The sequence below is a fragment of the Melospiza melodia genome, chromosome 3 (assembly GCF_035770615.1).
Source record: "Melospiza melodia melodia isolate bMelMel2 chromosome 3, bMelMel2.pri, whole genome shotgun sequence".
Classification (NCBI taxonomy): Eukaryota; Metazoa; Chordata; class Aves; order Passeriformes; family Passerellidae; genus Melospiza; species Melospiza melodia.
In genome coordinates, this window is record NC_086196.1 from 109,301,378 (window position 1) to 109,317,651 (window position 16,274).

Below are 16,274 nucleotides of genomic sequence, written 5' to 3' on the forward strand. Positions count from 1 at the left end.
GGAGTCCAGACACCAGGCATTGCTTTTCTTGCTAACTAAACATATTTGTAAGACTTACCAGAAAATTGAATCCCCCTTGAAAAGCTAGATTTGCCAACATTTACCTTGGAATGATACATACTTCTAGGATTCCATACATAGGAGGAAAATTAAGAGCATTTGTAAACAGTTGCCAGCTGGAGCAAAGATACCTTTTTTCTTTTCTTCCTGTATCCTGTGTACACAAAGCTACTTAATATGTCAGACAGATAATCTTGTAAGGACCTTTGGCAAGTGCTTACTTTTCATGGTGGCTGTCATATATTATAAACGGTTTATCTTCAATTGTAATGCTTAAAGTATTTCTAAATCTACCACCTGTTACCAGTGGATTGGAGAGGAGAAACATTTTTTTCCAAAAACATTTTTTAGATGGAAATAGTGCTATAAAAGGGATGTTCTGTGAAGCTGCAGCATCCAAGGTTATTTTACTTCTTGCCACTTTAAACAGAGTAACAAAATTACTTCACTAAAATATTGCAAAAAATTTCTGGAGAAAGGACGTTTGCACTTTGATTAAGCCAGTTTATAGATGGAAGGTGCATGCTTTTAGACTCGTGTCCTTTTAGAGCTCATGAGAGGATGCTGAGCCCACGAGTTTGTCATTGTTAGGAGTTTTTTGTTTGTTTTTCTTTTTTGAGCCATTATCAGTTGGTGTTAGGAAAAAGAGACAGAGATTGCTTCATCTTGAGAAAACTGGAAAACTTTTTCTTCCTTCTGTTACAGGCTATGATATTTAATGCATTTTCTACTTTCATCCTGGTTGATGAAAACACTACCCAAACCATATGGATAAGAGCTACTGCCTTATAATAATTCTCCTATTACTTCAGGAGGGTGCACAGCATCCCGCTTGTGCATAAAATGTGCAAATATATTACAATTGCAGAGGAAATTCATTGTTAAGAGATCTCCCAGGCTTGGAATCAAATTGGAAACTGTCTAAATGGCTGAATGAAGGCCTTTGTATTAAAAAGGCCAATCTCTGCACTAATACGTGAGCCAACTCCTAAGCAGGGGCTGTGATTTCTGTACTGGTGTTGAGAGGCATTGCTCTCTCTGCTTACTGTGGCAGGCTGCACTGGGGCTGGAGCTCTCCTCTGCATGAGCAAAGGAGCTGTAAGTTAGCCCTTAGCAAGTAATCCAGTATCAAATGGATAATTCATCTGATAAATTTAGCCTCTCTATTTGCATTTGCAGCGTTCACGAGCCAATTCGTTTCCATAATTCATCACCTGAATGTATTCCACCAAATATTTTTCATGGGCTTTATTTTACTCTGTGGAGAGGTGCCAAGCAGTTAACTGGAAGTGCCCAATATCCTTTATGGGAGGTTTCACCTGGGCAGTGATTTGCCTCATAAGTCACAAGGCTTTGGTTTTCTGACTGGTTCAGGCTGGAGTACAAAGGGGCCCCACAGAAATGTTCCATAGGGAGTAAGATTTGGGGGAGTTCGATATCTCTTTGGCTTTCTTCTCCTGATCAATAAGGGCCACCCGGAAGGTTTTGGTTGCAGCTGCTTTTCCTGTCTCCATGCAAGTTTTCCAAGTTGTCTTCACAGCTGATGAACTCACAGGGTGAAAATGGAAGCAGTCAGACCATGCTATTACTTTCTTCACTGCTTTCCCTCACAAAGCTTGCAAGGTGCTGTTTGCTGTCTTGCTTCCCTTGCCCCATCATTCTGATGGAGCTGTTGTATTGGGTTGCTTAGGGGACTTCGATTTCTCTGCCTCATGAAACTTTTGTCTTGTCCCTTGGAGATCCTGCTTGCCTTTTCAGCTAGTGACTGTGCCATGACCATGCATCCCTTTCCTTTCCAGAGCTGTGTATCAAGCCATTGAAAACATAGCAGGGTACCCCTCAGTATTTTTCCACCCTGCTCTGGATTCCATGTCAGCATTTAACATTCCCCTCAGATTTTGAGTCCTGTGGAAATTTTGTGTTGAGGCAGGGATGAAAAGGATTTTTTGGTGGGTAGAAGACAGCAGTCAGTTTGGAGAAGTTGTGGCACACTGGTGTCTTCATGTGGGTGCAAAATGCTCTCTGTATCCCTTTGAACTGTCTTTATATTGGAAGATGTCATACTCAGATGGCTCCTGCAAGGCCCCTTGCTGAAGGATTTGATTCCAAGCAGCTAGGGAGAAGCACAGCCCCACTGTTTCCCCTGATGGTTCCTTGGCCCTCAGCAGTGGAGGATTCCAAGGAAGCACTGCCCATCTGGGGAAGCTGGAAGAGCCTATGCACTAAAATAGGATATTGGCTTTGCTCTAGTTCTCTCCCACAGCACCATCAGACCCTGATCAAGTGCTCTACAGTGTAAATAGGTTGCTGTAAAAATTGTTCTCAATCCAGAAGCTTAAAATAACCACAATGTTTAAAGTTTCCATTATGAAACATGTCTGAAAACAACTTACCTCAGAAAATCTCAAGGTCGCTTAAATGTGTCTCCATAAAACTGTAAACCAACATTTTTCTATGACTTTCTGTCTTTATCTGCCAGGGTAAAGACTGTGCCAGTCCTACCACTCGTTGGGGTTGTCTGTTTTGCCCATTTTGGCAACACCTAAATGTAGTGCAGGAGAGTGATCAAGCAGCAGGTCACGAGTGATGCTTGAGGGACAGAGTTTATAGTTGATGGTTCAGATATTGTTTTCAGCATCTTAGGAGACATGCAGATCAAGAAAGGGTTCCCAGCACCGTCCAACATGGCAGCGGGTTTCTAGAACCTAAAAAAAAAAAAGTTCATGGGTTGTTTCCCTCTTCCTTTTGAATCATAATAAAACTTCCTGATATAATCTCATCAGAATTATTTTCTGGCCAACTGCTGAAAGAGAATTGCTCTAGACAGACTTTGTGTGTTGCAAGTACTGGTCACCTAAAAACGTTGTTTGAGAGAGGCTTGTCCTACTGTCTGCACTATGGTCTGGAAAACCATTTACCTCCTCATTCCTGCTGGCAGCAGTGTCACAGCTGGGAGCAGGGCATGGATCAGCAATGGAACCATAACCTCTTTAAGTGCTGTTGTCAGGAGCTTCTGCTTTGCTAAATGGAGCCTCATCTTCTTTGCATCTTGAAGGCATTTTTCTTGTCTCCTGCTGTGAGACTGACAGCAGAGCCTACAATCCATCCAGAAATTTGGGAAAATGGTTGTTTCTATGTTTTTCTCCACTCACTCCAAATCCATGAGCTTTCCAGTTTCTGGGAGACACCTGGGTAGGAGCTGTATTGAAACAGCACAGTGCCAGGTGGATGGAGATGCCCTTGAAGGCACAGGGGTCATTTAGAGGCAAGGATCAGGATGCTGTGCATGACAACAGCATGGGGGAGCACAGGAAGATGATGGTAATTAAAAAGGTGAATATGGAATAGATATTTACCATCTCTTATAACACAAGGAGTGCAAGGTGTCCCAGGAAATTATGAATCTGGAAGAAAACAAGCAAAAGGAAGTTGTTTTTCACCCAACATACAGTTAGGATCTAAGAGTACTTGATACAAGTTGCTGCAGAGCCTGTAGGTCTTAAATACAGTTTAAAGAAGGATTAGCTCAAGCAACACAAGACTGGTGCAACAACAGCTATTAATCTTCATGGCCTGTGTGTAACCTGGGGCTCAGGGAGTGACTGAGATGGAGAAGTGTGTTGCTGTTCTCTTCTGGATGCAGCATGGATGCCTGCACCAGAAGATGAGCAAACAGCTTTTTCTGTATAACACATCCTGTGAATACATCTCTGATCAGGGATCTTCTCTTCCTACTCTGTTGGGTATTGTGGCATCTCATTAGAGCATTCCAAATGCATTTTATGTCATCATCAGAAAAATATCCTGTCCTCTCTGGCCTCAGGCTCCAAATGACTTCATGTGCTCAACTGCTCCTTATTTCCAAGGGAGCAATTAAATTTGGGGTTGTCTCATTTGGTTGCCTCTGCAACCAAAATCATATTAGTGATGAGATGTTGTTAGAAGTTTGTATTTGCAAATGTATGACCATATGCAAAACATGCCATTTTGTGTGTGACTAGTAGATTAACACCCAATTTAGCACTTGTGTGAATGAAACTTTGTTATTTTCAGTACTTTAGGACAGAGAGGAAATACTGAATATGTTGGATTTTGATTTTTTTGATACCTATTTCCCCAGGGAGTGCCTTGTTCCTTTTATGTAAGGTAGAAGCAATGCAAAACAGAAGTCCAGATCTGATCCTGGTGTGAGTGCCATTTCCTTCACTGGACTAAGGTTGTCCAGTTCTCTCTCTGTGGGAACAGCAGTTTCTGCACATTCTTTGTATGCAGCTGAGGTTCATATGGTTTGTTTGGTATGTGTTTTACAGCAGATCAGGTGATATAGTTCATAAAAGAGGTCACCGATGTGATGACAAAAAAGCCACAGTGCCTGACTTTTTAGGAGATTGGTAGTGAGGATTTCTATGTGCTGTGGCTTCAAAAACTGCAAACACATTCTACATTCAGTGAGGCTCCAGTGCTGTGAGACTGGTGTAACCAAGCAACGCAGGAAGGAAACTGCTTGCAGTGTGGCCAGGATGTACAGAGTGCATCAGTGGAAGTTTCTTTACAATTAGACAAAAAATTTAATGAAACTTACCCAGGATCAGGTGGAGGTTTATGTAGTATGCTCTGTATGCAGGATTGCATGATAAAAGGATAGAAATAGGACCATAAGAAGTGCTATTTTTACTTCCAAAGCAGAAGAATGCCCTTTTTTTTATGTAAGATCTATTTGTTTTATCTTTTTCTTTTTCCTTTTTTTCCTTCATCTTAGGAGCACTGAGGATGAGGAAAGGTTTTATATAAAATATAACTTTTTACTAGGAGAGGAGAAAAGAGTCAGGCCTGCTTTAGTTGATCTCAGAGATTTCCAAACCTACTTTTCCTCAAAGAAAATACTGTCCTTTTTTGTGCTATTTTCTGTCACATTCCCCCAGTGGAGAACTGAGTTGGGGGAATCAAAACAAGCAAAATAACTTGAGGTTATTGCAAGCCTCATGTGTATGTTTGGGCCTCAAGAAACCTTCCTGTGTGGCTCCTGTGCTACAACAAGTCTTGTGCTGAGCTGGACATAAAGCCTGTACAGTGTCATGAAGCTCCTTTTGGGTATCAGCAGTGCTTGCAAGCCACCAAAATAAATGATTTTTCAGTTACTAGGTATTGTAAATAGATTAAATGAAATACCATGATAAATCTCCCTAAGGCTGTGAAGGTAATCATGCAGTCAGGTGGTTGAAGCTTTGGGATAAAATTTTGGCAAGAAAGGTGTGGGAGAGAGAAATATGGACAGTGAGAACCTGCTTGGTCTTTTCAGCTGCTGGAAACCTGATATTATCATGGTTCAGAGGGTTTGCCTCAGGTGGGTACCCCTGCCTGCACTGCTGGCTGCTCTGAGACTGGACACAAAATGCTTTTCAAGACTGACCTGAAATGGGATCCATTTTCCTCCAAGGTGTGAAACTGCTGCCCTGCTCCTCCTCTGTAATGGAAATAGTGCAGCAGATCATGGAATACTTGCTAGGGAAATGCTTGACAGTAGAAACATTTCAAACCAGACCCCTGCTTTTGCATTGCAAATAAGCTCAAAAGGATGGCTGTAGCTTTCAGTGCTGAGATTCTGGGGGGGTTTCCTTTGGTCTGAGCTTTTATTTTCAGACATCAACACTACGATCACCAGCTTGTCATTTCACAAACTCTGCCCATCTCATTGCTCTCTATGACAGAGGGGAATGTTCATGCAAGCTGCAGGGGGGATTTTTATCCATTCCCACAGTGCCCTCCCAGTTCCCCCCTTCTTGTGGTGAGGACATGGAGCCATGGTTGCAAGGAGGAGCAGCCTGAGACATGCAGGTTGACAAGAAATGGGGAAACATCTGGAAATCAGGAAACTGCAGAAAAAGCTCAGTAAAAATTAAAATCCTGAAGGATGCAATTAGGCAGCTGAGGAGAGATTAGAGGGAGGCAGGGAGGGGCCAGCAGCATGCAGTGGGGTTGGGGAGTGCCAGCAGGGATGCAGGAGCTGGAGGCAGATGAAGCAGCAGCCTCCTGCAGCACAGATTTTGTTCTCATGTAAGAGTTTCTCAGTATGTGCAGTGTTTGTGCTGGCTTTCTGCATGTTAACATGAAGGAGAATGCAAATGGAAGCACCAAGGAGGAGGTGGTTTAATGGCTTTGGGGATTGTGGTGGTATTTAGAGCCTTTCACCTCTCTGTTCCTAACATAAATCTTAACACAGATTGATGATTTTAGCCATCTGGCTTGTGTTTGCTTATATGCCATGACTAGGGAGACAGGGAAACAACCTGACCAGCAAGGCAAAAAGCAAAACAAAAGGATCGGAGAGAAGGCATCCCCTTCTCCTGTGTCAGTAAGAGCAGATATGCAATTATTCCATTTCCCAAAGCTCTGCAGATAGCAAGGGAAAGGGCAGTGAGAGAGCCACAGGTATCACTCAGTGCATGGCCCCAACAGGGAACCTGTGGCTCACACAAAAGCTTTTGCTTTGAGCACCTTGCTCCCAAATGTAAAACTCTCTGATCTTTAGAGATATAGTTATTTTGATAGCCTGGCAGTTAGAGGGAGACTTTCAGTCATAGGTTGACTTTCAACTGTAAATTATTTTGTACTTGAGTGGAAACTTCTCCCACACATCACCCATTTAATACCTTACTTTTATGTAGTGTACCTGAATTTTTAAACTGGAAAATTTTGCACACACTTTGGATTAGAATGTTTTCTTGTCTCCTAAGCCTTCTAAACACTGCTGTGACTTTTCCTGGGGACGAGCTGACCCTTTCTGGTAGTCACTGTCAGTTTTCCTCTCACTCCAGGCTGCAAGGTCAGTCATTCCTTTTCTAGCAAAGTCATCTTGGTGGAACTTCCTAAAATCCTGGGCTTTAATGGGAGAGTGATGAGAAAAGTCATTGTTCTGCTTCTCTGGCCAGAGGAGTAACCAAGTGTGGGTAGAGGTGTGCACACACTGGAGCATGTTTTGCTGGTCAAATATTTTTCCACAGCTCTCAAGTGAGGGTGAGAGGTAGAGAGGATCTCACCTCTGGTCTTTCCAATGGGGGAGTTTGGACAAGAAATATTGACAATATGTACTTAAGGAAATGTTTGCTGCTGTCAAAGATTCACTCTAAGGTTCTCCTGTGGTTTTATCCAATTTTTCTTTGGGATTGACTGTGGTGCATATTTCAAACCAAAACAAGTCTTTCAAAGGCTTCCTCTAGATGGGATAAAAAATTGTATAGGAAAATATTTTTTAAACAAATCAAAAATTAAAAAAACTAAACAAACAAAAGAAAAACAAAACTAGGTATAAAAAATTAATTCATGGTAATATTGGCACTGATTTTGCTTTATATTAGACACATAGAGCCTCAGTAAAAAATATTTTTACTTATTCAGAACCAGTAACCAAGAAACTACCCTTAATATCATTCTTTTCAGGAGGTAAGTGAATGCATTTTGGATATAGACTTCTAAACCACTGGTTTTTATCTCAAATAATTGGTATTGGCATAGAGCTCTGTCAGCTAAAAATGGTGTTTATTACTTCAGCCACACCAAGGCCAGTGAAGGAGAATGTTTTATATTTAACAGGGAAATGCTTCCACCAGATGGATTAATAGTGTGAGAGTAATAATTATAGACACATGAAGTGGCTGGGGATTGCTGTGTGCCAAAGTGAAACTCAGATTCATACCTAGATTGGGGTAAATTTTTCAAAGGCACCACAATGACTCAGATCGCGTCACCAAGTGATTGGGAGGCCAACTTCCATTTTCAGAAATGATGCAGAGACTTCATTGCCTTTCAGCAAGCCTTTGGTACTTTTTCCCAAAAAACCCCAGCCTTTCATTCAAAATTAGTTCACAAAAGCAGTCTTCACCTCTTCATAATTATATTGCATAATGACTTCCCTGCTTTTTAATAACATCAGATTTCTTGTCTGTGTCCATTATCAGTAGCTTAGAAACTATTCTGTTGCTTTGGGAATTTCATATTCCAAGTCACTTAGAGAACTATAATTAAGAACTTCCACAGAAGACCTGGTGATATATGTATGTTAAGATTCTGCTGATTTAGTCTCATATCTTAGATTAATTTGAAACCTTATCATGCTGGTTTCATTATAAATGCTTCCATGGAAAGAACATGTTATTGGAAACTGAATAATTAATAATCTCTGTGTTTCCAAATGTTTTCTGATCAGTTTGTTGAAGAATAGCAGAACTCCGGTTGAATATAATAGCTCTGTTGAAGCCACTGACAGAATTCCCATGGGCTTTAACAATATTTTTCATTCTCTTATCTTAGAAATTACTTGTCAAAGTTCCTTAAAGTTGTATGTTGGGGATTAGGATTTTTTGCCTTTTGTTTTCTTTCGCTTAGGAAATGTTCTCCCATTTGTTGCTAAGAAACAATAACGACTGGTAGGTAAGAGAGGAAAAGGATGTAGCCACAGAGGAGGAGTGCAGCTGGCTGCTTCTCCCTTACCTGAGGGATTTTCTCTTGGGAAGGCCAGGGTTACCAAGGGGTTTTGGGCTGGGGAAGGGGTTGGGCACAGCCTCTGGCTCCTCTCAGCTCTCACTCTCCAGGGGCAGAGAGGCTGCAGTCACTGTGGGGGGAATTCGCCACCACTGCGGGGTTTTGGCTCCTGCTGATGCCTCTGGCTTTATCTTTTATATTTTTCAGATTCTATTCTGTTTTAGTGCATAAGTCCAGGCTTCATATTAAGGGATGGTGAGCTCTCTTCACAGAATAGGCAGACAAAACAATTCCTTCTCTGGCTGGGGACCCAAGGACAACAGATCCAGATCTCAGGCACAACAGCATAAACAACAGTGGGCTGAAGAGAGAAAACAAGAAGGATGGGAACTCACAGGCTAAAGCTATAATAGGACAATTAGTTCTGTTAGGAAAATTAATCCACAAGCATCAGAGGTTTATGTCCAAAAAGGAGACAGAGGAGTCCTTTTACTTTATTTGAATAAAGGGTAAGGTCATGGGACATTCCTCTGGGATCTCTCAGATTTTTGGAGGACACAGCCTCCCTTTTTATCCCAATTTCCTGGCTGCATTTCCCTTCTCTCTTTCCCCCTTGGCTGAGGTACTTGAGAGGTACAGACTTCCCAGAACACCTGATACCAAAGATTTCCCTCTAAGGTATAACACTCCCTTTTAATTTTTAATTCTTATGGAATTTAGGGGTTTTTCTTCCCCATTGTTTCTTTCATCTTTCAATGTCTAATTTCATTTATCAGCAAACCTAAAGTTTATTTGTAAAAGCAAATATCTTTTTCTATTCATCAATCAGTGGAATCCTTCCCATTGTTTCTTTTATCTCCCAGTGCTAGTTCTGTCTACCAGCAGACCCACAGCTTGTTTGTAAAGACAAATCTGCTATTCCTCTCAGTTCCAGTATGCTAATGGACCAAAACTTGTAAAAGTGAGAGACCCTGTGACTGGTCATCCATTTTGTGGCCATTTTAAGTTGTGCTGCCCAAGGTGGATCTATTGAGACCTCTTTATATTTATTTTTTTTTTTAACTCAGCAAAACAACTTGTAAGACATTCCTTTGCTACCAAAATGGAACTTTTTGCAAAAGGAATTTTCTTTCCTTGTCTCTCATCTAAAGGTTAAAATGATCTGTTCCTAGCTAGCCCAAGTTTGGTCTTCACAGATTCATTTTGTTCTTAAACCAATTTTCCTGTCTGGCAAATATTTAGTAACTTCCTTATGTGGTTTTCTATTAGGGTAGCTAGTTCTCTTCTTAACATAGCCAACTGTTCCAGGGAAACCAAGCAAAGTGAAACTTTGCAAGTAAACCAAAAGCTCTGACGGAAAGAGAATGGAATTTCATATTATACCTGACTTTATTTGCAGAATTTTGTAAATTATGCAGACTTTTATTCCCTGTCTTTATTCCCTGCATTACCTGTATCTGGTATTAACCAGTATCAAAACCTTCCTCCCCATCCATCTCCAGATTTCACTTCAAAATGTTAAACAGGAGGAGGGAAAGATATGGGCAATCTGAAACATGGAGTATTTCATTTTAGATGTTTGCTGGTATTCCCAGTAACCTTTTTCTTTCAATTTTTTTGTTTTGACAGGTGATGCTAATGAAGAAGGGCCTCAGCTGAGTGAAGAGAGAGGTGAGTAAAGAATATTTTATGCTAAAATATATCACTTCTGTGAAGTATAAGCCAAACTGAAAAAATTCTAGAAATTAATTGCCTTAGTCAAGATAAGCAGTGCTAATCATTATTGCCGGTGTTACCACAGTCATCTCTGGTTTTTACACAAAATTAGGGTGAACCATCCCTGATAATAAATAGTGCATAGTAAGACCAGCTAAGACTACTTTTTTAATGTCATCACCTCTGAGCCTCTGGGCAATATTTCATTCCTTCTTATCAATAGCTAGTTTGAACATGAAGGGGAAATAATAACAATTCTTCAGTCTCTTTGTCTGTAAAAAAAGTATGAATAGAGCAATTCTTGAGTCATTTGCCATTCTGAATAGTGGCAGTGATATGTTTGCAATGAAAACAGTAGCAAAACTCTTCCACAAACTCTTAAATACACTGAGATTGGTCAGACAATGGTTCAGAGGATTTTTTCCTGGTCCTCATGGTTTACTGTTTAAAACAACTGTCTCTGTTTAAGGTTTGTGGATTACGTGAAATGGAAATGATGAATGAATATAAGGGGAAGAAACCAGAGGAACGAGAAAAGGAGAGGACAGAGGATTAGAGAACTCCCATGAGGACAGAAGCTTCCATTCAGGAGATTCCTGCTAGTTTTATCAAGGAGGCTTCTTCCAGTTAATCTTGACCAGTTTTTTTTTGTAACAGATTTCCACCACAGCACCTTCTGATACTTCCCCTCCCTCATCTGGAGGTCCTCAGTGAGCATCTCCTGTTCCATACGGATTTCTGTGCACTGCAATCTCCTTTCATTTGCAGAGTAGCTCCCTGTACTCCGCTGCCTCTCCTTCCAAACTTCCTTCAAGGTCTCTGTGACCCTGATCCCATCACGGTCCAGTGACTGTGCAGGAACATCCAGCTCTCTTTATGAAAACATAAGGAGCTTAGGTCAGACTTTAAACTTAAGGTCAGAAAGGAGTGCCACATGGGGAGAGGCAGGGATATAGCAGCCAGAAAACAGAGGTAACAGCTTTTGGAGCAGTATTTTGACCACTTAAATTGGCAAGATTGTCCTAAAGACAAATGCTCTTTATTAAAATTAAGAAAGTGAGATAGAATTGAATTACTCACATACAGATCTCAATTTTGGAATTTTTGCTGACATTTTGAGCTGTCCTGCCACCTTCCCAATCCATGGCTCTTCTGGGGATTTTTTGGCATTAGTATGGTTGGCAGAGAATATTTCTGTGTTCCCTGGGCTCCATGCAAAGCCAATGATTGACTCCCATTTAGTCTTTTGAATGAACACAAAATTCTTAGAGTTATAAAATAACCTGAATTGAAGGGACCCACAAGGATCAGTGAGTACAACTACCCCTTGAGTCTGCAAGTTCCTTTTTCACATCCTAACTGCTCTCATACCTTTTGTGTTGAAATTTTCAGCATTTTGGTTCTAGATATGTGTTACTGTGGAAGGGTAGAATATAAAAGGGGAGAATCCAAGTCCTTCATGAGAGCTGGGCATCTGACTGTCAAGAGGTGTTTAAAACTCCAGCAACATAAAGAGTAGATGGTTGTGGGGCATATATGTGACAGCAGGAGAGACCTGGGAGCTTTTGAAACACTTAAGCAATTTATAAAACGTGTAGATAGTTTTTTCCCAGTTGGTAATTAGCTAATCAGTTTGAAGTAACACCATGATTCGTATTTTCTAATGGCAACAGGAATAAGGGTGAATAACGTGAGGTCATATATCTTCCTAAATTTCCTGGTTAGGAGTGGCCAAGGTTTATTTCCAGCACACACAAAAGTATGTTTTCTTTAGGCTTCTCCTGCAACCAAGCCCTCAGTTAGCCACAAGGAATCAGGAGGGTTGACAGAAAGTCAAATGACAGAAAGTCATTTTCCCGTCACGGTTGAATGCATTCAGTAGGCTCAATGAATTGAGTTTTAATTGTCTGTCAGTCACTGCTTTCGTGGTTAAGCAACAATGTTTAAAGAATGTTTTAATTAGGGAACCTGCTTGCATTAAATGTCTTAATTTATGAATACCTCTTATGCCTAATTTCCAGCTTGGCCTCCCTTTTTATTAAGAGGCTTTCTCTGCTACCAGTTTGTGCCCTGAGGTGTGTCATAGCAAACAAACAGTAATGCCATCATTTATGTTGACAGGATATTTTGAAAATATTGTGCAAGAAGTTCATAATATTTAAAATTTAACCAGCTGATATTAAACACTCTGTGCTGCAGTCCATATAAGTAAGGGAGATCTCACATTTAATTGGCCTCAATTATTTCTTTTACTCCCTTTCCTCCAGCTTGTCTGAAAGGCTGGAATGGATTTTTTCAACCCAAACTTTTCTATCTTGTGAAGCTTTCATTTCCTTAACTGCACTATCTGTGAAGTTAAGGAAATTTTTTAAACTTGTGAAATTGTGAATTTGTGAAATCTGTGAAATTTATTTCCCTACCTTTCATTTAATTATTAATTTCGGTCTATATTCACTTGTTGTTGTGTTAAAACAGTGAATGGAGAATTGAGCTGAGAAAAAAGATTATTTAGTTCAGATTATTTATCCACAGTTCCATAATGCAGTATAATAAATATTATGTTTACAACTACAAATTAGAACATTATTTGGTTGGGGGTTATGATTGTTGTTTCTGTAGTGCTTGTGATGCAGTATGTCATTTCAGTATGAGCTTTGTTCATTTCTGTCCTGTGAAAGTCAGAGAAAGTCCAGTCCAGCTTGAAATCCACATCCATATTATAATTTTCATAAGAGATGATGCAATAATTAATTTAAGCCGCAGAAAGATAAGCATTGAGTACTGAATGGAGTGCTAAGATAAAACACACAATTGTGGAATCACACATGGTAATATCTGATACAATGAAACAATTTCCAAATAATGTATGTAATTTATATTTTTTTTATGTTTATAGAAGGCCAGCCTCCATCTCCCACAAAGAGCAAAGAGCAGCCTGAGGACATGCAGGATGATGCTGAAGGTAAGTGCTCTAACAGCTTCTGAGGGCTGTTAATCAATTCACATTATGAGGAAAAGTTTGCTTTGAATTCTTGGGAAAGAACTGGAAAACTTTCAGTTAAGAATGCTCTTTGCACACACTTGGAGAGTTCTTTTTGGCCTAAATAAAGGGATTATGAATCTTCTGAAGTATATTTCATCCTAAGGTAGATTCACAATTACAGACCCTATTTTTATGTGATGGGCTACCAATTATTGCTGATACATCTTAATAAATTGCTGCTGTTTTATCTCTAACCAGTTCTGACTTCATGTAATTAAAAATCCCAAGTGTAATCCATGTTGTGAGGGGCTTGGGCCATGGTCTGGTTGCTTAAGTTGGCCAGGTGCCTGCTGTGAAACACAGAGCGATATAATCCTCACTGTCCTTTTCTGCAAGAGATTTTTGCTGTTTTTCTTTTTACAGTGTTTGTGTAGTACGTCCTTCTGCAGTTAGGAGTCACAGGTGATTAACATCATGCTTATAGTGTTATTCCTCTGAGGATATTTTCCTCCACTTGGGTCTGCTCAGGGAAGCTTGTCCCTGTGTATGGACATAAACGTGTCTGTGTTGCTCTAAAACTGGATCAGAGTGTATTTTCCTAATCTCTATCTCGTTGGAAGAGTTGCTTATAAGATGTTAACATCAAAGGCTTATTTTCACTGCTTTCAAATATGTGGAAGAGCAAAACACCCCAATCCTGAAGAAATTCCTCTTCTGTGAAATAGATAAAAGGATAAACCTTAATCTTTAATCCATGACACTTCCTTATCACGGATTCTTTTTGACCTGATATTCCTCAAATGACCTATCTAATTTTGCATCTCAGTGGCTCCACAATCTTCAGCATTTGGACTTAGTGCTGTGCATTCAGCTCCTAAAGGACTCTGTCTAGGGCATGGTGTGAGTCACAAAGAGCAGAAAAGTGTTAACATCTGTCATTTTAAGGAACTGCTAGGAACATGCTGTCACTAATGTTGTGACTGCTTGTTACGGGCAAGTCATTAAAGCAACAGCTGTCATCACCTGGAAGGCACAGCTATTGGAGGGACCCAAGAAATTTCATCACACCTGAGTGTCTTTCCTTTCATGCTGCACTGAACCCAGTTCAAATTAAAATACCAATTTTATGTTTCAGTTAGAGAATTCAGCGATGACAAACCACATGTCCATTTCTATTCAGGCTGACCCACGGTTGGGATCGTGGTGACACTTCAGTGTTCCTAAACCGGCAGAGCAAGAGTTGTTTTATGACGTATTCTTGCATGGAGTCTGGCTAAAACTTTTCATTGTATCAGTATCTTGAAAAAAAAAAACAAAACAAAATGAAAGGAAGAGAGGAAGTATTGTCAAACTGCAAGGTTTTCCTTCCATTTAAAAACTAACTGATGTTGTTTCACTCTTTCTGTGGCTCCCTAGATAGAGTTTCCTATTTCTCTGTGCCTGTCCATTTTTCCCAGTGACCTACTGTTCACTTTGTGAAGCACAAATAAATGTGTAGGAAGGGCAAAGTAAACAGTATGGCAATAGAACTATTGCATTACTCCTGAGCTGTAAAATGCCTGAATTCCTTGGATTTGCTGCCATGCAGTACATTTTGCTGATGTAGAATTGAAGTCTCTAAAACAGAATCACTGCTGCTGGATTTAATACAGGTGGTGGCAGAGCCCCCATGTGCTGGGCAGGAAGCAAACCTGCAATGTTTGGGATTGAAAGTTCAGATTTAGCCCTGAGAGTTGTTGTGATGGAGACAAGAATAGGTGATTAAAGTGTTTGCTGAGGGGCCTGTGGAGAAACCTGGATCAGATTTCTTTGGCATTACCTGTGCCTCTGGAAGAGGAGACAAGAAATTGAGATCCAGACACTGAATTCCTGTCAAGTTGCCAAGTGGCTGGAGTGTAATGTAACACACCTGTGAGCCATTTCCATTGCAGTAAATGGGATTTGCACACATTTGTCTGAGAAGAGGATTTACTTTCTCCTGGTCTAATTATTAGCTGTTGGTTTTGACGAATTAAAAGAACTTTTAATGGGGAGCCTTGAAGATTATGAAAGTTCTGAAGATGTGACATGAACCACGACTACATGTCTGAATAGTTTTATTTATGTAGGGGTTTGTCTTCACTTCCAGCAAGCTAGCTTTTTGTTCTTTTTAAAAGAAAAACTGAGTAGCTAATGCATATAAACAGTCATGAATAAAACCCAACAAAGGCAAATGCTGCCTGAGGTCGGCTTGGTTGAATTTCCCTTAGGGTAAAGCTGAAGTGCTTTGTGGTTTGGTGTGTTTAAACTTGGAGATAATTCACTTTAAGTACCCCAAGTTCAAAAAAAAAAAAAAAAAAAAAAAAAACAAAAACACAGAGGGAAGGAAAGGAAAGGGAAAGGAAAGGAAAAAGGGAACGGAAAGGAATCACACAAGAAAAAGTAAACAAATATAAAAAAGAAATCCCCACAAAACAAATTAAAATCCCAAAAGCCCAACCACTATCTTTTATCATTAAAAGCAAGTCCAAATTTACCATAGGTTTTTATTTTCCCTTTGGTAACATGACCAGCTATAAAATATTTAACAAATATACACTGAGACGTGGGAACAACCCAATGCATTTTCCACTGCTTGGCTGTGAGTGTCATTTTAGACTGAAGATGGGAGTACAACTTGTGATGCTAGCAGCCTTCTGTCTGCCCCTGTGGCAGTCTCTGGAACCCATTCCACTGAGTTCAGCAATATTTCTGCTGTGATATTTTTCTCCAGCTCACCAGGCTGGTTGGTTGGCTAGAGGTAATGGAGCAATATCATTTCAGGGCATGTTAAAACCTCCACAGAATATTGGGGAAAGTAAGTTCCTTTGTTGTCACCCTCTTTGCAATCAAGGAGAGGTGAGTAAGTGGCTTTGTGTAAGGAGCTTGTTTGGCAGTAAGCGAAAATAAACACTTGACATGCTAATGAAAGCAAGCTTATACCAAACCACTAAAGTATTAATGGTATCTGTTATTATGCTATTAAATGTATTGTTCTCTGATTCTGCCCTGTTGGTAG

At 40.2% G+C, this 16,274-nt stretch overlaps 1 protein-coding gene across 4 annotated transcripts in view; it reads left to right on the plus strand.

The window, feature by feature from the left end:
* The window catches only part of MACROD2 (mono-ADP ribosylhydrolase 2), an 850,020-nt gene that overhangs the window by 772,666 nt on the left and 61,080 nt on the right, over positions 1-16,274 (plus strand). For all 4 annotated transcript variants that reach the window (XM_063152547.1, XM_063152548.1, XM_063152546.1 and 1 more), the window contains 2 exons: positions 10,168-10,209; positions 13,151-13,216. In XM_063152547.1, coding sequence (XP_063008617.1) covers positions 10,168-10,209; positions 13,151-13,216 — 108 coding nt within the window. The remainder of the gene's footprint in view (positions 1-10,167; positions 10,210-13,150; positions 13,217-16,274) is intronic.